This window comes from Bactrocera oleae, chromosome 2, assembly GCF_042242935.1.
Source record: "Bactrocera oleae isolate idBacOlea1 chromosome 2, idBacOlea1, whole genome shotgun sequence".
Lineage (NCBI taxonomy): Eukaryota > Metazoa > Arthropoda > Insecta > Diptera > Tephritidae > Bactrocera > Bactrocera oleae.
In genome coordinates, this window is record NC_091536.1 from 476,195 (window position 1) to 500,668 (window position 24,474).

At 33.3% G+C, this 24,474-nt stretch overlaps 2 protein-coding genes and 1 long non-coding RNA gene across 10 annotated transcripts in view; 2 read left to right on the forward strand and 1 right to left on the reverse strand.

The window, feature by feature from the left end:
* LOC106623349 (calcium/calmodulin-dependent protein kinase kinase 2) overlaps positions 1-24,474 on the reverse strand; it is a 34,004-nt gene that overhangs the window by 2,190 nt on the left and 7,340 nt on the right. For 4 of the 5 annotated variants that reach the window (XR_004978809.2, XM_014242824.3, XM_014242858.3 and 1 more), the window contains exons 2-4: positions 17,019-17,350; positions 9,613-9,967; positions 4,144-4,331 (exon numbers count right to left, since the gene is read on the reverse strand). Coding sequence is in view for 4 of the 5 variants with exons in the window: in XM_014242824.3 (XP_014098299.1) it covers positions 4,144-4,331; positions 9,613-9,967; positions 17,019-17,300 (825 nt within the window). In the remaining variant the exon portion in view is untranslated. Of the gene's footprint in view, positions 1-4,143; positions 4,332-9,612; positions 9,968-17,018; positions 17,351-23,162; positions 23,228-24,474 lie in introns of all 5 variants that reach the window. The other variant, XM_014242834.3, reaches the window with a different exon arrangement.
* Positions 833-23,338, forward strand: LOC118683006 (uncharacterized). 4 transcript variants are annotated; one of them, XR_011395012.1, is made up of 5 exons: positions 833-1,468; positions 17,714-17,851; positions 17,925-18,216; positions 21,334-21,519; positions 23,129-23,338. It is a non-coding gene; the product is annotated as an uncharacterized lncRNA (long non-coding RNA). The 4 variants fall into 4 exon arrangements; XR_011395011.1 differs by lacking the exon at positions 833-1,468 and adding an exon at positions 16,542-16,583; XR_011395009.1 differs by lacking the exon at positions 833-1,468 and having other exon boundaries at positions 17,349-17,851.
* Positions 18,756-20,161, forward strand: LOC106623369 (uncharacterized). Its single transcript, XM_014242870.3, has one exon. It carries the CDS (start codon positions 18,940-18,942, stop codon positions 20,017-20,019), a length of 1,080 nt encoding a protein of 359 aa, XP_014098345.2. The 5' UTR covers positions 18,756-18,939; the 3' UTR covers positions 20,020-20,161.

A 24,474-nucleotide genomic window follows, 5' to 3' on the forward strand; every position in this document is an offset into this window, starting at 1 on the left:
GATTTGGGGTTGAGATGAATATATAATATGTATGTATATGTCTTCTCCTGTATTAATAATCATGCTGTTGAAAATATTCTTCAATTTTTAGCAACATCAGATATTGAAACAAAGTATACAAACAAAGTTTATACTTATAAAAAATTATATTTTCGGTACTACAATGGAGGTAGTACACTGGAGCAGAATTGGATCATCGCCCACACCACATTTCGATACGACAGCGATTCTGTTGAATACCTTTACCACTTTATTTAAATAGCTAAATATTACATTAAGTGTGTTCTGTAATAAAAGTAAACTAAACATATTTCTTATATTGTTAAATTTAAATATTTTTTACTATAAACTATAAACTTGTTAAATTTAAATATTTTTTACTATAAACAGCAATTAAAATCCAACAAATACAGAGAGCATATATTATATGTATATAATATTAATTTTATATTTGAAAATTATTTACCATAAAGACCATGATTAACAATTTTGATGTATATTCTGGAAATAAATTTGAAACATGGTTTGTTAAAACATGGGTGCTCACGCTGCATAGTGGGAGAAATGGCGAATTTGGTGGAGTTTCAGCGAAATCATATATTTTCGAATCCCCCCAAATTTCTTTATTTTTTTTTACAACTAAAAATCAATGGAATATTGGTTTTCTTTATTTTGTTTTGCTCTCAATATTCGCTCACTTGTGAGCTTTCAAACTTTGTTTCAGCAAGTGCACTAATTATTTTCGTACTGTTATACAGTCATAGTTGACACAAAAACTAAATTATTATTATTATATTTTTTTATTTGGATTAAATTATTTGGAATTTTCTTTGGAATTTTCTTTGGAATTATGTGTGTTTGTTAATAATCATGTGTTTTATAATGATATTGAAAAGGAATGTTTCGCAAGATGTTTCCATGTTCAGCTTAGAATCTGCAATACCATAGCTTTAAAATTGATTAAAATTTATATGATGATACAAAAGTCCCTATTCACATACATAAAGAGCTCTTATAAATTAATGCAATACGGTGCTAAAAAAAGACATTGCAATATATATCCGAGCTACGTTTGGGATAAAAGGGAAGAAATTGATTTGGAGAAAACGAGAAAGGTATCTGAAAAAAATATGGTACCAAGCGTAAAACATGGTGGAAGCGGTGTTATGGTTTGAGGTTGTATGGCAGCCAACGATGTTGGAAACCTCACATTTAGTGTTTTCATAATGGACCAGATAGACCAGATATACAAATTTAACAAAATATTATACTGCAAAGAGCTCAGAAACTGGGGATGGAACAGAGTTTTTGATTCCAGCAGGATAATCACCCCAAATATCCGAAAACATTCTATAACATTAAGGGTATACTGAAAGAAATGGCGAAAATTTTTACAGAGGATACAGAAACTTGTGAATTTAATGCCCAGAGGTCTTATCAATGTACTGAAGAGAAAAATATATAACAAGTAAGTAAGGGCTAAGTTCGGGTGTAAGCGAACATTTTATACTCTTGCAACTTGCAAGTGTTATTTTACTAAATTATTTTTATAGGTAATAGACTTACTTAGTTTTATTGTTATATTTTACTTTGCGTTAGCTAAAAGTATATTAAAAACATCTTCAAATGTGATGTATGTGATATTAACTCAACCAAAGATATATATGTAAAACATTCGAGAAAATTGAATGGCATGAGCCGATCGATATGCCAACATCCTCTGCAACTTCCCTAATAGTGATTCAAAGATTTTCAAGAACAGTTTTTTTATGTATTCTTTGCTTGTTTATGTAGTCGCAGCTCCACTATCTAAACTAATCGATCAAAATAAAATTTATTATATTGAGTATTTATGATATTGAGCTGATGTGAAAAACGTTAACCAGAGAATCGGAATTCAATATATAATATTAGGGATTTCAGGTTTAGACCAAGGTCTACACCTCACATAATTTTTAGGAAAACTTGTTCACTTAGAAGTCAGTTGGGAAGTTGGAAATCACTATATAGGGTATATTGAGGACAGAAAAGGTGTGGGCTGATTGTTCGAGATCATAAATAATTAGCTCGCACACTGACCGACATATTCGGCAGAAGATTTGTTAGAATAACGAAAAATGAAACGTGTAGTATAATACAATTTCACATATTTTCGGCATTAAACTATAGTATATCAAACATTTTACGTTCAGTTAATAGAAAAAGATGCTCTCTGAGTTTATTTAAGGTACCTCACATACCAATATATTGTATAAGGAGTAAAGTCAACCGGAAGTTTAAAACTACTGATATATGTTATATGGAGCTAGGGCAACTTTTCACCCGCTTTTTTCCATTTTGGGCTCAAAGATACACCGTTATTAGAAAAACACGCTTACTCACTTTTACTGAGGTAACTTAGATATATTCGGTATAAAGTCAACCAGAAATTCGAAAATATTTCTATTAAATCTATGGCTATCAAGCTATTTTTGACACACAGACGTAGGCTGACTTCGAAAACGTACTACTGCAAAGTATCGCTACAGTATGACTACAGTATTTATACATCGTCGGTATGCAACGTCAAACAACTTTGCAAAATAATGCGTTGTATAATTTGACGTTACAGAACACTTTTACTGCAAAGTTTACATTAGCAATAAGCTGTGTTTTTTGCGAGCGTATAAATATAAAAAATGTTAAAATTAAAACCAAATAGTTTAATTATAAATAATTTTGACCGTTTCATCGAAAATACAAGCACAACATATATTATAATCTTGCTATCATAACTACATTATTGGCCATAATCTCAGAATTTAATGCAAATTTAGTACGATTTAATAAACCAACTAATACCAAGCTTTACAATCGTTGCATAATGTCAAAAAGCGTCGACTTTATTTGTGATGCGCGATTTTCTCAGTGCGCATCGACTGCCGGTTTATTGGGTTTTAACACATGATGCAATGTCAAAAATATTTCAGATGCATTACAGAACATTATACTTTGTTCTTATAAATTGCAATAATTGTTTCTGAAGTAACTATTCTCAGAAAGGGATTCTCTCCGAAGTTCAATTGTATATCTTTCACTTTGGCCGATATTTTCGTCTTGAACAGTTCTGGTTCGATTTTGATAATTTTTACACTCGAGAGAGATGACTAATATTAAAGGCACTATTTGTGCAAAGTTTGTATATGCCATAGATATATTCATTGGTGCTTGATTTGTTTATTGAAAAGTGAAATAATCAGTTGGAATTTAAGGTTGTGTTATATGGGAAGTAGGCGTGGTTGTAGTCCGATTTCGCAAATTTTCACACTGTAACATAGGAGTGCACCCAAGTGTAATGTGATGTACCAAATTTGGTTCACATTGGTTGATAGATCCGGAGATATGTGATTTCACCGAAAGGTGAGCGGTGATATGCCCATCGTTTAAATTTGTCACTGGCTTCCATTAAGCCCTCTTGCACCATCACGGGTGTAAATATTAACGTATTTGACGCAATAAATTATTGATTTATCGCAGTTTTCGTGGTTTTTAACAAACTGTTATATGAAGGGTGAGCGGTGTTATTATCCGATTTCACCTATTTTTACGCAGTGGTGAGAGGTGTATAAGGGATTTGTCCTGTGCAAATTATAGTTATGTAGCTGTGCCACGCCCCCTTTTTAATGAGTTTAAGTTCAAAGGGGCCCCCATTATTGCGATTCGTTGCTCTTAATTTGCTGTTTAGTTATGGCAATTTATAGGTTTTCGATTATTGGCGTTCTGTGAGCGTGGCGGGGGACCGATTACGCCCATGTACAATACCAAACTTCTTATGGTGCAAAGGATCATGTGTTCCAAGGTTCATGAAGTTACAGCACGGATAGACAGCTAGACAGTCACCCGGATTTCAATTCGTCTTGTTATCGTGACCATTTATTTATATATTTAAACTATTATACTCTGTACCAATATGTTGTACATTTACATTTAATAACATTTATATTAAATTACCTGTGCTAAAAAATGTTATAGTTGCCTTATGAAGGTTTTTCTTTTTACAAAATTTTATAAAAATATAATTCGATTAACTTTATTACTACTTAATTTACATTTTTGTTCTTAAACTCATATTAAAAAAAATATGTTTAGTACAAATTTTCTTACCCGTCCGAGTCTTAGTGATTCTGGTGCTCTAAATGCTGGAGTGCCTGCCGTACTCCCACTACTTATCATTGCATCTTCACCGAAAAATTCGTTACACACCCCTAAATCGGCAATTTTAATGTGCCCGCATTCAGTGAGCAACAAATTTTCCGGTTTCAAATCACCATGGATAATGTGTTGATAGTGTACTGAAAAAAGGAAAATAAAATAGTTTTAACTTGATATATTAACTCTTTATCAATCATTATTAAATTTGGTGCTAATTCCCGAATAAAAATGAAGATGCTGATAAGATGGAAAAGAGTTTCAAATTTGAAATTTATTGGTTTGGAAAATCGTTTTAACAAATTAAATAGCATTTTAACAAAATTTACATTAAGGATGTAGCTTGGAAATCGTTTTAACATATTAATTTGCACTCTTTACAAGATGTAAAAATTTAATATATATAAAAAAGAAGCTGCAGCAACGTGATTTGGCAACAAATGGAATATAGGCCGACTTACAGTCACGGTTGCGAAAGACCATGGAAACGTTAATATTGACGAATATGTATTTCAATTGGAATTAGGGGAAGGAACAACGATAACACAAGAAAAGGAAGATACTCAATGTTCAACAGAAGTTGTTTTGGCTACCTTTAGCGCGTTATGTGGAGCGTATGTTACTACTGTTGAACGCGCATGGAGAGCATACAAGTATGTCAACATAGCTTAAAACGAGTGAAGAAGATCCAGAATTGCAAGGTTAATGCATTACGTGGAGTTGAACAAATGTAAAACAAGTGGAGAAATAGCTGCAGAAAGCTCAGTCGCAATATCATATTGGGCAGAGCGGAGCACGACAACCTTGGAGAAGTTAAATCAAAGATTTTATTAAGTAGGCTGTCGTCAATCAGTCAGAATTATCGAATCAACTAGATAGTAATTCATAAATGCCGCAATGTTCTGGTGGCGAAGTTTTGTTAACAATCTACTATATAAGGGCTGCTGGATTGTGCAGCAAAGACAGTTCTAGTTAGAGTGTTGCCGTATAATGAGTAGTAAAACGTTAGTTTGTTTGGCTTAGAAATAAAGATAAGTGAATAGCCATTAAATTGGGACTTATTTAACAACCCAGAGATCGAACTGGGGTCTTAAGAAACTCCTAGAAACTTTAACAGAAATCTCTGATAGCCCTGGATGGTAGATTCAAAATCACCTTTTTATTCTTGGCTTGGTTGCGCGGATAGAGTTTTAAATTCGTAAGTAGAAGAAGTAGCAGACAGCTTTTAAAAAAATACACAAATTAATCAATTTAACTATTTTTTACACTTTAATTAGGTGTTGGATGCGTTAGAAGAAAGGTTGCGGAAATATTTACAATTAAGTAAGAACTTAGAATGTTTTTAAATGCCGACTGCACATAACTTCAGTTATTCATATTATACATACAGCCGCAATTCAGGATTTTTAACACCACGAGTTTTGAATATTTTAATATAAATTAAGAACAGTGGAAAAATAAAATATGTAAAGAAATCCCTATTTTATTTAGTACTCCTGATTTTGGAGAATTATGATTATGAAATTGAAACATATTAAGTGAACCTTCTGCTGTGATCGAATTTGATAATATACATATGTGTACATACTCATACATACACCCATATACAATTCAATTATGATACGATGATCTAGTGATCACTTAAAGAAGTTATTGGAATCGGTATGTTGCCGTATTACGCAAAATATACAATTGCCATAGAATCCAAACATACAACATCAATATAATCAACTCTTTCCGTTATAACTTTCTGTTTATTAAACTAGTTAATGTTTTTTTTATTGTTATTGGAATGCAATATGGGAATTAAACAAATTTAGATGACTTCCTCCTAGATCTACAAGTATTTTACACAACGTCGTAAAAAAAGTTATTTATAGCAATTAACACAAAATATAGAAAATACAAATTGTCAAAAATGAGTTTATACCGTGAAAATAAACCCTATTTTCAAGTTTCTGAAGCAAAAAAAATAGATTTTTACTTCTATTTAATTTTTTGCATATAGGATGGCTATTGGTGCTGCTAATGGAAGCACATGCTATTTACTGGAATCCGAAGCTTTTGTTTAATTGTCCCATTTAAACTCTTTGCTGTAAAAATGTTTCTGACGCATTTCTTTAGCGCATTAACACACATTTAGTAGCTTTCAACATAAACAACGATCCGAAACACATAAAATGTGGTTGTAATTAGTCGAGCAGTTCCAGAGATATAGGAATTCACCTAAATGGTCGGTTTCACGTCCATCGTCTACTTGGCTATGAAATTAATCGGTTTTAAAAATTGTGGACATAACCGTTAAGGTGTTCATCATCCAAATGCATCCATTTTATCACTTTATGAAGAAGTACTAGAAGGACTTGTGATGGTGAACAAGGCGTCATTTTCAAGATATCCAAATTTCTTGTTTATTTGGTTTTTGATAACTTAAATAAAGCTGATTATAGATACACAGACTACACTGCTTAGGTAGCTTCTTTAACTGGTTTAGAAAATGATACACAGTTCTCTATTTCTTTCCTTTCTTCTCAATGACAATAATATGGTCGTTACAAAACAGACAAAAAGCGAATTTTAGTTTTTAACTGAAAAGTGTTATATTCGCACATGACCTTATAAATAAAATAGCATACCATATATTTGAAAGTCGCTAACGGATCTTTGAATTTTTGGGATGTGACTGACTACATCTTTCTTGGAACTAAACTCAATAAGCAAAATTCTAAAGCATTCGGTACAACTTTTCTCGATCTACACTAGACCATAGGTAGAAATTCAAATTATTATCAGCAAAAGGTTCTCTCTGAATTTCAATAAGATACCTCACAAATAGACCGATACATTAAAGTCAAAGGGAAGATTGAAAATTCCTATAATAAGGATATGTCGGCTTGAACAGATTTTATCCATTTTGGACATTACGACTATTATTATAAGAAAAATAAGTGTCTGAATTTTATTCAAATATCTCACAAATTGATTGACCGATATATACAATACAGTAATTTTTGAAATTATTATCAACCAGATCCACCGATATTTTCGGCAAAAAGTCAGCCATAGACACTGAGATCCACATGTTCGGTACACTTGATAAGACACTATTTGTACAAGGTTTACTCCCATAACTTAATTTGTGCTTAACTAATATACTCTAAAAGGAAAGTATAACATATTTGAAATTTAAAATTATGATATGTGGAAAGTAGGCATGGTTGTAGTAGTCCGATGTCCTATACTAGTAAGGAAACAGAAAAACTATGGTTTGCAAAAATCCCCCGCTGAACACTTCCCGAGGGTGTCGACTGGTAATAGATACCACAATATCACGTTGTAAGCCCGAAACCGTGGCCCGAAACCGCATTATCATTGATGTGCTAGATGGGAGATCCCAAACGATAATTTCCCAGAGCCCAATGGAAATGGGTGCAAGCTGCTCTGGAAAATGTGGCGCTGAAAATGCTATTAAGCAATCCAGGTCCGCCACCGTCATGCACAGATGCCTGCAATAGCCATGGTAGGGAAGGTTTTCGCCGGGACCAGGCTGGTAGCGGTTGATAAGAAGGATAGCCCTGATTAAAGCCAAGAGTATGGCTCCCGAATCTGCCAATATAGGGATGGAGATTGCTCAAAGTCTTCGAAAACCCCCGCAGCGGAATCTGGTATGGAGACGAAACGAGCATCCATGCAGATTCTGCTGCTGTTAACAAAAGAATCCATAGAACCACTGACGAAAAGTAACGGGGAGATTGACCATAGATTCAAAAAGGTTAAAAAATTACCTAAAAGTCGGACGCCGATGTTGTAGACGACCTTATGGAGTCCTCGAGTGACGACTTCACTGTTATTCGGGGTCTGAGCTTGAAGACAGACTCTCTAAACTATATACTGAAAGAGAGCTCCTGAGCGACTCTTAAGACGACGCAGATAGGAAAATAGTAAATCCGTCTGCTTCAAATTAATCTCCATCACAGCAAACCAGCTTCAGTAGCCCTAATGAACAGCGCGGTAATAGAACAGCCTGAGCTTGTCACCACGTATTTGTGGATTGAGGACATTGAACTACAAGCTATATATGGCTAATTGCGAAGGCAAGTTCAAGGCATGTATAATTGCAAAGAAAAACCTTAACGCTTTATGTTACATCGTTATAGCATGTGCAATAACACGTAGTAGGGGTAGAGTTAGGTTCCCATGGTGGTCCCCCGAACTTAAAAAATTAGAGAGATATATTGCAGGAAACAGTTTAATTTAGCTAAACTATCCCAAGGCGAGGAAGATTGGAATAGTTATTACAACCTCCTAAGGTCAGACCAAAAAGAGGTTAGGAAAGCATAAAATAAATTCTTAGAAACATTTTTGTAATAATATCGAGAATACGGCAGAAGCGTCTCGACTTAGGAAAATAATCGCACAATTGGTACATAGCATTGGCGCATAGCTGGGCGGTATCTATGAAGACTCTTTAGGCTTACTAATAGCTCTGAAAGCCATACAATGGAGCATATTCATAAAAGTGGACTAGAAATAAATTCCTCTCCTATAGATATAGTGTCAGAAAGCAATGTATATTGGCCGATAAAAAGCTTCAAGCCCTTCAAATCGCCGGGACCTGACGGTTTATTTCCGGTTCAGTTACAGCAGTCCCAGAACTACATAATAACTAGGATAACAACCATTCTTAGAGGGGCTCTGCAATTAAACTATGTATATTACTTCGATATGGAGGAAAGTCAAGGTAATATATATACCAAAGGCGGGCAAAAGCTCACGTACAAGTCCTAAGGATTTTAGACCCATTAGTCTCACCTCATTCCTCCTAACAACGTTAAGTAATATTATATTATTGAAACAGAATACTCCAGAAGTTATAGTGACGGTGACTAACAATTGGAGATAAGGCAAGATACGTAGGACTAATATTAGACAGGAAGCTTTCATGGACAGCAAACTTAGACGCTAGGGTGAAGAAAGCGGCTACAGCACTTTACACCTGCAAAATGATAGTAGGCCCAAAAGAGGGTTAACGCCTCGCGTAGCTCATTGGCTCTACACAGTAGTTGTTAGACCGATCATGACATACGGTATATTGGTATGGTGGCCAATAATGTAAACGAAATACGCAGCGAGGCGTATGGAAAGCCTACAGAGAGCAGGCAGTATATGCATCAGTGGGACGCACGGTGGACTGACAGACAGTTTCCCGAAATTCAACTCGTATCGTGATTCTCATTATTTATATAACTCTGTATAACTATCTACATCGATTAGTTTTGTTAGGTGAACAAAATTAACGTACTCTGTGAAACATGTTGTGAGATCATAAAAATTATTTGCTTGTTTGGAAAATCTTTCCATACTGAAACCACTAATTAAATATAAAAACTTAAATTTGAATATTATTTGTTTTATATAACTTACAATATTCCAAACCAAGTAGAGTTTCCCGAAAAATAATCCAAGCTTTATCTTCAGCTAACGGTGAATCTGTTGGGATGGTCAAAACACATCCCTGTTTTACTAGTTCAAAAACCATATATAACGAGTCTTCCATCGGATCATCTAACACTTCGAACAACTTTACAACGTTTGGATGATCTAATTTCTTTAACACGGCAATTTCTCGATAAACTCTCTCTAATGGTGAAATTGGTTTAATTAGGCCACGCTTAGTCAATCCTGCTTGTCTTATCAATCGACGTTTCGAAAGAATTTTCATTGCGTAATGAGTTGAGTCCTCTTCTGAGTAAGCTAGTTTAACTAGCCCATATGAGCCCTACAAATACATTTAAGATATGTCAAAGATATGGCTTAGCTTATATTGAACAATACTAATTTTTAAATTAAATAGATTTAATATACCAAACGTATTATATGAGGATGAAACCATTGGAATACAAATCATAGAGTTTTCTATATAACATAACTTCGTCTATTTAAGAGTAGAAAATGTCAAACAGCCAGAATGGCACAAAATTATGTTGGATTATTCCTTAAATTATTCAATGGGAAAGCAAGGAAACGTAACAAAGCGAATAGCTTTTATGTTTTTTAAAATCGTGTAAAATAAATTAACATCGCTTGTTTACAGAAAAGGAAAAAACGGCATAAAATAGATAAAATACGCATATTGAGAAATTTTTTAATTTGTACATATTTGTATAATAAATTAATCAACAAAAAAAATTGATTTAAATTTTTTGATGGTACGATATTTTGGATTTTACGAGACGATATGGATGTGCATAAAAATTAAATCATATTAAGATGGCGTCAGACATAAGATAGAAAAGTTTTTTGTAGCCCAATGTGCTGTCAACATTATATAGGTATTTGAAGAACGAAAATAATTATAGGAAAAAAATGCAAAAATAAGGTTTTTTTTTTTTTTAATTTTGTATGAGCTTTTTTTTTTAAGCTCGATGGACCAAAATTTATATACTTCCTGTAAAGGGTTTTTTCCATATATTGCCTGTTCCAATAGAAAGTCATGCGGTGCGGCTTAGAATACTATCCGATGTTAGTTGTCAAAACTGTAAGGAGGAGGGTGACCCGGCACTTTCTCCTCCACTGTCCGGCTTTTGCTAGGCTGAGGCTGAAACATATCGGCAATCACACTTTTGGCGGACCAGAAGATTTGGCTGAAATAGATATTGGCCATCTCACAAAGCGCTTTGTCGACATATAAGGGTCTATTGATCCAGCTCAAAGGAGTTTTGGGTACCACAACGGACCGGCGTTTAAGCTGTGCAAGTGTGATCCTTCTGAGAATCGACCCTCTAACTTAACCTACCCTGTTTAATAAGTATAAGACTTTTTATTGCCTGTATTTTTAACAGGATTATTTTTATACTTTGGCTGAGCTCTTTTTTTTAAACACGATAGACCAAAATGTATATATTGCTTGTAGAGGAATTTTTCTATTTTGCCTGTTTTTTAAATAAAGGTATTTTTTATATTGCCTGTATTTTTAGTACAGGTCTTATTATATTGCCTGAGCTCTATAAAAGGCCCATAGGTATTATAAACTCAAGAAAGTAACTTTAAGTTCTTACCACTGGTGGGAAAAATTAAAAACCTTTCATTGAGTGAGAATTAACTCATTCCGATTTTATTATGATTTTTCTTGTTCTTTAATACAATTTTCAAAATAAACTTATCTAATTAAATATATGTGTAATAGGGTGGGTAAAATCTTTTTTCTTTCGCCTTGTACAATAAAAAAAGGCCTGTTAAAAATATAGGCAATATAAAAAGTCCTGTTATTCAAATAGCAAAAATAAAAGTTATTCACACAGGCGATATATATAAAAAGCCGTTAAAAATACAGACATTAAAAGGTTCTGTATTTATAAACCAACCAAAAGGCAGATAAAGTGGCTAATTAACAAATAACTTTTTTAATCCCCCGGCGGTCCCACATTTTGGAGAAATGTAGGAAACTGGTGTTAAAGTTGAAGCGCTTGAACATGAGAACGAAGCTGAAGTAATCAAACACATTTTTGAAGACGAAGATCAGTTATAGTTCAGGCTGCCATCCTCCTTACCGGACTTGATGACCTTTAGCACCATCCAATCTTTCGTCGGCAAATCAGGACATTATCCTTTGAGGAGCCACAGTGCATCATCCGGTTTTACCTCGCGAGGTATGATCATTTTCTCTTTCGGAATGGTCGGAATCCAGCTACTGTCCACTGTCCAACGCTCTCCCACACTTCCCTTGAAACTTCGCAAATTCCTTTTCCCATAGCAGCGAAGGGTCGTCTTAGCATTTTAGAATTTTTACCCCGGGCTGGCTTACCCGCACCATTGACAGTTAGCAAAGGGTGTCCGGGTCTTTTGAGTAATTTGCCCCGAGAGTTGCTCCGGTCAATGAGTGCCGGAGTTATGTTGACGCTATCGTGGTCCGAGTCTTCATTGAATTTAATTTCACTATACTTTAGTTAACATACTTGTATGTACTTGTACATATACAAGTAGATACAGTCAGCGTCAAAAATTAGCATACAACTGGGGTTTACATGAAAAAGTTATTATTTTTTTAAAGATATAAATTCTAATAAATAATTTTTTAAATATTGATAAAATCTCAATTTGTTACTTTAGTCAACACAATAACTTACATTAAAACAAAGTAAATGCTTACTTAAGTTCAAAGAAAAAATTAACACACAGTAGGCATATTTAAAGCGTTATAAGTACCGTTATTGACGCCGAAGCAAATGATTAAAAGTAAACAAAATCGCCGAGTCGAAAGTGAACAAATTATAACCTCGAGGCAATATTTGTATGTCATGTTGCTTAACAAAAACTGTTGCCGCGATAATTTATTTTTTTTTTTTTAATTTTACCAGATTATCAAAAGACCTGTTTTCCCACATTTTTTTTAAATTAAATTTAATATTTGTTTAAAAATTTTGCAAAAAATAATACTTCTGATATATTGTGATGTTTGTCGCATATTTTACGCGAAATGTTTTTGACACCAGATTGGTTGTAGTATAGAATAATGACGAATGTGCAAAATGCCCTGGGTGATAAATCGACCACCAGCCGAAAACAATACGACTTACATCTCCATTTCATTATTTATCTTTCTGGTGAACTCCAATGTTCCAATGTATTAATACACTATAAATTCAACAGAAAATTATTTGTGGACGTTATTGATTACAGCGTACTTTTACGAACAATTTAACGTAATAAGTATCATAATCCAAGCATACAAGACGGGGAGTCGCCTGATATGCATATAATTTTTCGTGATTACGGAGCAGTAAATTTAAAAATCGACTGAAAACTTGTTTACAAGTCATAGAATAATCGAGAACTTCCTTTCTAGATGTTTCCAGAATAAAATTATTTCAAAGTTTCCTAGGTCATGAATATAAAAAGAAACCCTTCCAGGCAGGCAGTTAGTCGGTTGTTGTCCACGAGCCCGAACAAGTCTTCCAGTGTGATTCGCAGGAACGCCCCCCTGCATTTGTATTCGTTTATTCCATACAGCGGTTTAAATGAGAATCGAAAACCTGAATACGAAACCTTAATGACATCTTATCATCTATGAAGAAAGGACGTGGCTGGCTAGACTACACGTTTGATCGAAACAATAATCTGCTGGAACGACAATTCTGTCGTGACCATTGCATCGAATCATGAAGCAATTGAACTTCTGCATCGTATGAAGCGATGGAAAGGCGGCTATGTTGATATGCCATACAGCGTATGGGCATACAATAATCGAATGGATGGCGTTGATCTCTTCGATAATACCATGAACAATTATTAAATTCGTGTTCGAGGCAAAAAGTTGTATTGGCCACTCATAAAAAAAAGGATTGGATAACGCAATGGTGAACGCTTGGCAGATTCATTGTACTCTCCTCAAATATGAGAAGGGAATGTCATGCACCACTGAAAGATCTATGCCACAAAAAACAGAAAAATTTGATTAATTACAGTTCCGTATTTACGTTGCAAAAAGTTTTCTTCGAATGGCAATACCGTCAATTTCGACTTCCGAGACGTTCACAGTCAACAGCTGTTCGAAAATCCATTGACAAATTAGAGAAGCCCCTTCGTTGTCAAAATTGTCACAATCATTTGTCTTATAAATACACCCAATGCGATGTAGTATTGTATGTTTTGTGTTTCAATGAATTCCACGAAATATGAAGTTAAGATATTAAACTTTTAATAAAAGTCTTTTAAAACTTACTTCTGCTATGTATCTCCTTTTTTATTTGGATAAAATGTAATGTGAAATTGAGTCCTCGAACAAAATAAATGATAAAAACTCACACTGTTTTACATTAGTGAGTATTGTTTTCGGCTGATGGTCGGCTTTTCGACCACATTCCCGTGGGCAAAATGCAAAAATCTAAAAAAAAATTCAAACCGTCGAGTGGTTTTCATTATAAGCAAAATATAAAGTTTAAATAAAATCAATGCAGCAGATCTAGGTGTCGCCGGAACTGGGTTAACTATTTACTATTTATAGCTTTTGTTATGCAACAGAGGTAGATGCTAACATTTATAACAAGAAACCGACAAGGAGGTATTAGACATAACACTCATGTCGGAAGAACTGATATACAAGTAAACCCAATGATTGAAGAAAATGTAGGTAGGGTACAGGTAGTAGTACAAAAACGTATTCCTATGAATCCACCATTGCACCCGAGAACACAAAAGATCTGGACATGCTCGTTAAACAGTTCACGGATTCTTGCCTGCAAGCACTGGAGGTGGTTTGTTCAATAACAAGGAGTAGGGGAAGAATAAGGCCTTCATGGTGGCCTCCAGAGGCTTAAGAACTTACAGAAAAACTGCAGAAACCAAATTAATTAAGCAAAACTTTCCGAAGGAGAAGAGAAGTGAGATAGCTCAGATCAAGGTAATATACACACCAAAGGTGGGCAAAAGCTCACAAACTAGTCCAAAGGATTTCAGATCAATTAGTCTTTCCTCATTCCTCTTAAAAACGTTGAAAAGACGAATAGACTAAAGGAACATCCAAAGAAACAACACAAAGTTCGGTAGTGGCAGATTGAAAAATCTCTGGAGGTAAAAAAATACATCTTCGTAGCCTTCATAGACATAGAAGGCGCTTTCAAGCAGGCTAGCAATAAGAGATAAGGCAAGCCACTTGGGGATAAGAAGCTTTAATGAAAACCAAGCTTAGACGCTAGCATAAAGAAAGCAGCTATAGCAACTTACACGTGTAAAAGGATGGGGATTAACGGCTCGGGTAGCTCACTGGCTCTACGCGGCAGTTGTTAAGCCGATTATGACTTACGGTGGGTTGGTATGGTGGCCAATAACGGAAAATAAATATGCGGTAAGAAGTATGGAAAGCATACAAAGAGCAAATAGTATTTGCACCAGTGGAGCTCTCAGAACAACGCGTAGTCAGGTACTTAACGTAGTTTTACACTTCTGTGAACGGACTTGTTCTGTAAGCAACTGGGAGCGAAGTCAGCTCTTTGACTGAGGGAATCCTTCCTATTAGTCGCCACTAGCAAGGCGCATTGTATGATACTTAGAAAGCTCTTGTTTGTACCCAATACTACCGATTTTTTAAATACTACAGAATTGAATTTAAAATCGGTCCCCAATATTGATTTTCATTCCAGAGAAGAGTGGAAAAGGGTCGAGGGGGTCAAGGGCACAGGGATCGTTTACCGTCTACCAGACCACTGCAGTGTCTTCCGAGAGGAAATCGCAGCAATTAAAGAAAGCTTTTTTTATTCTGGCAAGGAGTGTGCTGATGATAAGGAATATGTTTATATCCAAATACATATAGCCTAGTGCATTTGAAATCACGGAAGCCTCTTAGGGTCTTGTCAAAGTTAGTAGTAGAATGTCTTGATTTCCTAGTGGATTTAACTTCCGATTTCACGATTCATTGTTTTCTGAATCTGACGCATTTTACGGCATGGCTGGCACTGAGTAGCGGTAAGTGCGTATTTTTATTTATTTTGTACTGTACCTTTGGTACTATCGCAATGTGCTCATTCATGTTGCGCATCACCGGGGAGTTGAGCAGTTTAGTGTTTGGAGCCGATATGCCTGCGCCTCCAGCACCTGTACTGAAGTCGACCGGTGACGCCGAGGCCTGTTTAGAACTGGTCGATTGTGGTCAGGAGTAAAGAGCCTTCAACTTCCTCTAAAGAAGTCATTAAAAAAGTTGTTAAGAAGTAGGGTTAGTCACTAGGTGTAAGGATCCACAAGGCTAGACCGATTAAGAAATGTGGGCAGTTATCCGCACTCCCTCTGTTTTGGAGAGGGAGAAAGTGGCGACTAATGCAAAATTCGGGGAGGTGGGGTTTGACGTGACTGTAACGGGAAGTAGATCGAGCGATGATTGAATGACATGCAAGGCAAGTGCGTAAAGGGTTAAGGGTAACATAAGAAAACAAGAATCGTCAACACATAATACGAAATAGGTTAGCACAAAAAATGTTCGTGAATAATTGTTATTAGTTGACTTCCGCAAAGTGTTGAACTTTATGTACAATAGCAGATTTTCACCCAGTATGCGTGAGGTGATAGAAATTAAAAGCTCTACACAAGAAATGGCGACATTTCATTCTGTTATTTATGGGTTTAATTTCATTAAAGGAATTCATTTTCGATATCAGAGTGTTTCACCCCATTTTATTTAAATTTTTAAATTTTTGTGTTACCAATGGACTTATTAATATGAACTTTACCCTTTTAGTTTATTTTATAATTACTACAAAGTATCGAGACTGGCAACCCTGCGTTGTAAGAGAACAATCACGTTACTCGTTCCTATCCCACGAATATCACACGTTACAGACGGTAGAAGCAGAGGTTAGTGTTCATTTACATTGCGATCTCATAAGATAGGTCGTTTAGCTTATATGGTATAGAGTTTTGCGTCTGTCACTAACTGAAGCATATGTGTATTTTTCAACCTTGAAAAATAAACATTATACCGTTCGATTTTAAAATTCAACCTTTAGTGGACAGTAACAAGTCGGACGATAGTAACAAGCAATAAAAATCCACAATTTAATTGCAGAAAGCATGCAAAACAATTAAATTAGGAATATAATGCGAATAGCATTTAGTTATTATATTATTTGTATTAAACTTAAGGATACTTGAAAAAATTAACTTAACAGGAATAATACCTAAACTTGATTAACTCTGTGCAGGACCATAATAATGAGTTAGAAAGGTAAAATTAATCAAGTTTTTATAATTCGGACACATTTAGTCGGATTAAAAAGTAGCATATAACATGTATGTACCTCGGTCAAATATTTCTTAAAGACATATTAAATGCATTTACTTACCTGGCCAATTTGGTCCATAAGCTTATATTGATTTAATTGTAAAAAACTGCCAGATTGCTCCGTTGAAACGCGACGAGATTCTTTTAACGGAGGTCTTCGCCGATTAGTTTGAGGACTACAGTATGGATTTACATACGGCACATTTGGATACATGGATCGCATTTCAAGACACTGAAGTTTCGATGTAACATGGTTTAAAGGCTGTGTTGGATATACATTTGTAGGAGATGTCGATTTGTCCATATCTGGATTGATATTACTTTTTTCATTCATACTGTTCATTTAAGTTGTATTCTTTCGCATTTCGTTTGGTGAAGAAGAACTTAACGAATCTAAATAGAGAAGAGATCATGTTAATATAAAATTTTCTTATTTTAGGCAATATAACATAAGCGGTCAAACTTTCATTAATTTTGTTACATTTTATAAATACCATATACCATAATTGACACGAATAAAAAGCACGTGGTGTTTCGGCTAGTTACTTCCAAAATCTGAACTGCAGCCACATGCCACATGTAGCTTCAACGTTTATATTTTATGATTTTTATTATAATTTATATAATATTCAAAAAGTTAGTATCAAATAATATGTTTCCTAGAGGTACACCTTAACTTATACTCATACAATAGCATGATTTTGATATTTTGTACAGTGCATTCAAAACATAACATTTGCGTTTTCCAAAGTGTAGGTAGCGTTTATTGGGAAAATTATTGTAATTAAAGAAAATAAATTGCTCCAATCTCAAGCGTTGACTATTATAGCCTGAGATCTTTGATGGCAACTTGCACCTAAATTTTCCGCATAATCCATAAGAAGCGACTTCCAGGTAGGTGGAATTAAGCGAATGAACTTTTTTGTTGACGTTAAATGTTTTCTTGATATTTTGACTTTCTTTAAAGATTTCTCTATTGGATTGGAGTCTGGGGACTGTAATGGCCAATTTCAAGTAACAATATGGTTTTCTTTATTTACATTGAGTACAGAGTCTGCTCCTATGTTTCGGATCATTGCTTTCTTGGAGTATCCAACCTTGGTTATTTTTGCCATGAAGCATTTCAGCTGACTTCAGTAAATTTTATACTTACACTAAATACTTACAAACGTTCAACTTTTTTAAATATGGATAGATTTCAACAATTTTTCTCGATTCTACGAAAATCTATGAGCTGCGACATGTATATTTTCAAGCCAGTGAGTAAGTTAATTTTTATTGAAAATTTCATTTTCGATAAAATTATCATATAATATTTTTCGCTCGTATCGATAAATTTTTCGATTGAAACGGTTCAATGATTAAAACCAATATTTTTGTATAGCTCAAAAGATTATTGATAAGTTAGCTTAAGATAAAATTATAAGACAGGAGTAATTAATAAACACCAAACACAATTTAATACTCATTCATATTTTAGATGTAGAATTTTGAAATCGCACTCAGAAAAATAAAAAATATACATACTTTTAAACGAACTTGAAAATATTTCTCTTGATTATAGTAGGTATATGTCTAAATCTTTATAGTTGTAGTTTCTGGACCCACTGCAATAAAATTACTGTCTTCACATTTGCAATTTTCTGAAATGAATCTTCAATCTTCGAATATCTTCAAAACTATGTTTTTTTTTAACTTAAAGATACTTAGATTTTTTAACACAAAATATATAGAAAAACACATCTCTATTAAAAAGCTGATCTCCATATTCATGTATATATGTACACAGATATGTATATTTCATATAAATGCATTTCAACATAGGACCCTCTCGTAAGACGACACAACTCATAACAAATGGTATCTAATTATAGAGAACTAAATATAAGCAAATATTCTTAATTTATAGAATATATTTGGTGCATATCGTAATCCAGCTGCTTTAAAATTTCCTTACACTATAAAAAATATATATTGTGAAAATGGAGAGTTCCTTAATTGCAATATTCATCTTTATTATTGCAATTTCACAAGTAACTAGATGCAAAAACTCAAATCATTATACATTGCAAGAAGGCGAATATTTATCAGGAAATAATAATAAAATCTTTGATGCAAAGATCTCGAATATATATTACAAATCTGGACAAGATGCCGAAATTGTCAAAATTAAGTTGCAGAATACGTTGCGCAACTTCTTAGAAAATTTACAAAAAAATTTAACAACTTCAATAATATTAAAAACGCTCGATAATAAGTTAAGCTTGGAGCGATCGCAGCAGAAATGGCAGAAATTAAATGATCACATGGAGTTCTACAGAACAGCATCCCATCACTTAAAAGAATTCGCGTTTAAATCGGAAATATTTTTGCAAATCAGTAAAAATGAAAGTGTTACTTTTTTAATGAAACTCCGCCGTGTACCTACCGGTCAGCAAATGTTGCTACCGCACGTTAAGTTGCAGTTAACGAATTATTTTGCTGAAATGGAATTTTTTAATGTTGTATTTTTCGAAATAATTGACGAGGGAATGGAATATATTAACAATGCTCTATACATCATTCGAACAACATTTGAAAACTATGCTGATATACAGCAAAATATTTTACATGATCAGAATTTTTTATTTGATAATTGGTGTTTCAATAAATATTTTGAATTTTTACAAAAATGGTCAACACAGATATATAAATGTGCCACCGAAACAAGATTACAAACGGTATACAATGTGTTTTCAATGACAAAAGTTGGGGTTAAATATCTCATGCAACAGCTGGAATTTAAAATGCAACGTTTGTTTAACTGTTTCATTTTTAAAGAATACAGTATAAAGTGCAATTTCTTACGTTCCCCGGAAAGTGACTTTGAGAAATTATTTACTATTTTAAAAGAATTACAAATATATTACGACAGAGAAATAAATAGCGGGAGGGTGGAATCGAGAAGAATACAACGCAGTGAAAAGAAATATATAGATTCATCTAAAAATAATTGCATACCATTTGGTTATCCAATAAACCAGATGCCAAATAGCCTTAAGATATGCTTTAATATTCACTAAGTACTTGAATTAAATCATTAACAAAAACACGTTAAATACTACATAATTTTATTTATCTTTAATTGTAGTTAAATCACCTCACCACGGCTGTAAAAATGTTCTACAAACAATAAATAATCTAATCAATGAGTATTGATATAAATTTGTATTGTTTTTAATTTGGTGTAAAGATATTAATTTTACATTTAGTTCTTATTGGTTTTGCAAATGTGATACAACTTATATACTGTGACAGGGCAATTTGAAATGCTGCATAACGTTGTATAAAAACCAAAATAAAAACAAGCTTTATATATTAGCTTATTTTATGAAAGACTCTATATTCTTCTTAAATATTTTAAAGTAATAAAAAACAAGAAGGGAATAGTTAAGTTCGGGGGCAGAAAAAGGGATGGGCTGATTGCATTAATTTTGACATTGCTTATAGGTATATACTTGAGAAGACAATTTAAAAAAATTTTATAAATATATTACTCACACACTGAACGACAAATTCGGCACAAGGTTGTTAAGATAACGAAAATAAAATTATGTAGGATATAGCAGTTGCGGACATTATCTACAATATATCCAATATTATACGTTCAGTTAATTTTTCCAAGATATCTTAAATACTGATCAATATATATGGTATAAGTTCAACCGGGAGTTTGAAAACCTTATATACCATAAATTGAAGATAGGGGTAGTATTGATTCGATTTTATTTATTTTCGGCCATTCCACATGCTATTAGCATGCCAAATACCAACAAAATGCTCCCTGGGTTTCATTAATGATTTTATTTATTTTCGGCCATACCACATGCTATTAGCATGCCAAATACCAACAAAATGCTCCCTGGGTTTCATTAATGTTTAGCCAGAAGTTCGAAAATCTGTATATTAGCTGTATGTGTATGTGAGTATTGACCCGATTCAATCTATTTTTGACATACATGTATATTATAATAGGGAAAGGACTCTTTCCGAGTTGCAATAATATATCAGACAGATTGACCACATCTTGGGTATCTGATGGCTTGAACAATTATAGTCCGAATTTGACAATTTTTAGTTATAAGGTGGCACATCTTCGTGCAAAGTTTCATCCCGATACATTCGCTGGTGCTTGGTTTGTATACTGGAAATGAAAGAATCAGATGTAGATTTTCAGTAATATCGGTATTGAAATATTGTAATAATGTTTTGTACCAAATTTGATTCAAGTTGGTTGAGTAGGTCCGGAGATATGAGATTTCGCGAATTGTTGTGTGTTTAAGTTTTGTATCTTAATTTACAGATTTTTTATGGCCCGTTATCCGTTTTCATTTAAGGGCGTTTTGCGGGCATGCCAGTGTTCATATACAATACCAAACTTCTTACGATGCCAAGGAATATGTGTACACAGTTTCACCAAGATATCTTAATTTTTACTCAAGTTAGAGCTTGCACGGACGGACGAACGGATAGACAAACAGTCAACACGGTTTTAACTCGTCATCAATATTTATAAACGACAAGTATGTATAAACCTGATCATTTATATATGGTATAAACATATCTAGCTCGATTAACTTCAACATGTTTCAAGAGTATAATATTTAATATTTAGTGTGGTACCATTTTGCCTATAGTGTAGTCGGAATAGATTCCACCTTTTTTTCTTTATTCTCGTCTATTTATGCTGCACTCTACTAAAAATAGGTTCCATCAAGCAAATAACTACACCAATATTGCGACACTGCAACATTTTTGCGTCGAATATGATGCCTTGGTATACTGCGCACTGATTGAGACCCGAACATCTCCATACATTTTTCATAAGTAACAAACTATTGTACTTATGTGGTGTTTACAGATATTTTTCTCCAACAAAGCACTTAAATTCTCGATCCCGTTCATATCGGATTTTACTACCGATCGCTTAAAGCCCAAAAACAAACTAATTTTAAGCTAGTTATGAAAAAAAAGTACATGTATGGTAGTTTCGCAATGGTAGCCGCCATTGCAGAAAAAGAAAATTAGTATTGTAGAGAGGCGGAATCAGAAACCGCGTCCACAGAAAGTCGTTAATCGAAAACAGTATGAAAATTTGTGAAATCGGATGATACTGCCACAAACCCTATATATAATGGATATATTAAAATCTGCTAAAAGTGCGATAATTCACTTTCCAGGCCCCTCGATACCGAATATGTGAACCCCAATGCCAAGGTGACTTTTTATCGAAAATATCGGTCAATCTGTCAGATTAGTCTTTAAATTCGGAGAAAATATTTTTATGATAACAACATGTCGTTGTGTCAGAAATGAGTTAAATCGGTCAATAAATGATATCTTAGAAAAATTAATTGAAAGATATTACTGGTTATACTATAGTTTAATGTCGAAAATGTGTGACGTCGGAACGGATTAACCCAGTTCCCATTTACTACATACAAACTTTCATTATTCTAACATTTTTTATACCCAATATATCACTCAGTGTATAAGCTATCTTTATAAAAATAGCGTGGAAACATGTTCTCAAGTATTAGTATTGTGTAATACCAAGTTAATGCAATCAGTCCAGATCTTACTACGGTTTCCTCATTCGCTCAATATAATAAATTTACCCGCTTTATTGAGTTTATATCACATATATCTCATTTGAGTTATGATGTAGTAATGAAACTCAGTGAGCCTATGACCTTTGGGTCATTTGAGGGTTGCAAATAATGCTTTAAATAATAATTGAATTAACATTTAAATTAATTTAATTTTATATTTTGTAACCTCGAAATCATAATAAAAAATAGGTTTCAAAGTTCTAATACCATATACCGGAATAAAAAATTTAAAATAAAATAAAAATTAAAAAAAATTTTTTTTTAATTTAAATTTTTTCGCGCTTGCATACTTCGAGTTCTAACATTTTGAGCTACATCTCGTACAGAGTTATCATATTTAATTCTCTAGAGCAGTGGTCGTCACTCGTACACGTTCAAACGATTTCTATTTTATCAATTTTGAATTCTGATTTTGGGATCAAGACTTAAATTTTCAATTTTTAATTCTTATTTTGCAATGAAAAATTAAATTTTCAATTTTTTTATTTTCTTCTTCCTGTTTTGTTCTTTTTATTCTTAGTTTTTAAAATTAAAATAGCTTCGAGCCACTGTACACTTGGTGAGCGTCTCAAAAAAAAAGGAGATGGCTGGCCCCGGTGATTTGGTCGCTAGAGGACATCTGAAACAAAAAAATCAAAAAGATTATTATTCTTTGAGGTTGTCATTCTGATTGAAACTATGATTAAAACAATTTCGTTGAAAAATAAAAAAATGGTTGACTTCGAAAAAAGTGACATTTTTCTTAAATAGAAGTCTACTACGAGACCCTCACGTGTAGGTGCTATAACTTCGTTAATATTTCAATTTTCGTCCTAAAATTTTTACAATGCATTGTTAATATATGGTACTTTCGAGTTTTCTAAACCAAGTTACCAGTGTACTACCTTAAAACTCCAACTGGTGCTGATCAGTTGATTTAAAATTTTTTTATTTTGTAATTTTTTTTAGTTTTTTGACACAAAATATTTTAAGAATTTCAGACACCAAGTTATGAAAGATTTATTTGAATGAAAAATTAAATCATCTACAATATTATTTTACATTTATACATACCGATTTGTTTTTACAGATTTCAGATTATAGACAATTACAAATAGATAAAATGTGATATAATTGTCACAAATGATTGCACAAAATTTGTTGTCAAACAAAAGGTATTTACTTTTGATTTAAACTTGGCGTATTGAAGATAGCTATACCCGAAGATTGCACTTTCAAGAAACTGTTTTTAAGTTGCTATGATCTTAAACTTTGTACCAACTCGATAATCAAGTCAAAACAGCTTATCGCATAATTTTGTGAAAAAATCGGACAATTAATAAATTCCATAAAACGTGAATAATTGTTATCTATAAAAAAGCATACAACTCTATGAAATATAAATATTCCATTGTATAAACAAAATGATATCAAAGTAAAAGCATATGAATCAATTTTTGCACAAATGTCTGTAGAAGAATAGTAAAGTTGAAAAAAGCAAATTTCCTTTTTTATATTTTTCAATTAAATTATATATTTCTTGCAAAACTTTTAAAGATACGACAATTTGGAGTTGAATCTTGAATCTCTTGAAACTAAGATTGATTATCATTCGCAGCCTACGTTAACATATATATTTAATGGCCTATAAGCGCTACTACCTTTTGAAATATATTTTTACTTGTCATGTCTGCTTGGTTCGATTTTGTTCATCTACAATGTGTTTAAGTATAAAGTTAAATTTGTTTTCACCAATGCGAAATGTATCTACAATTGTCAGACAAAACAATATTAAGTAAAATCAATCCAATTCGTAAGCGAGGATAAATAACAGACGTAAAGAAAAAGTAACAAAAAAAACCAGAAAAAGAATGGTCAAAAGAAGGC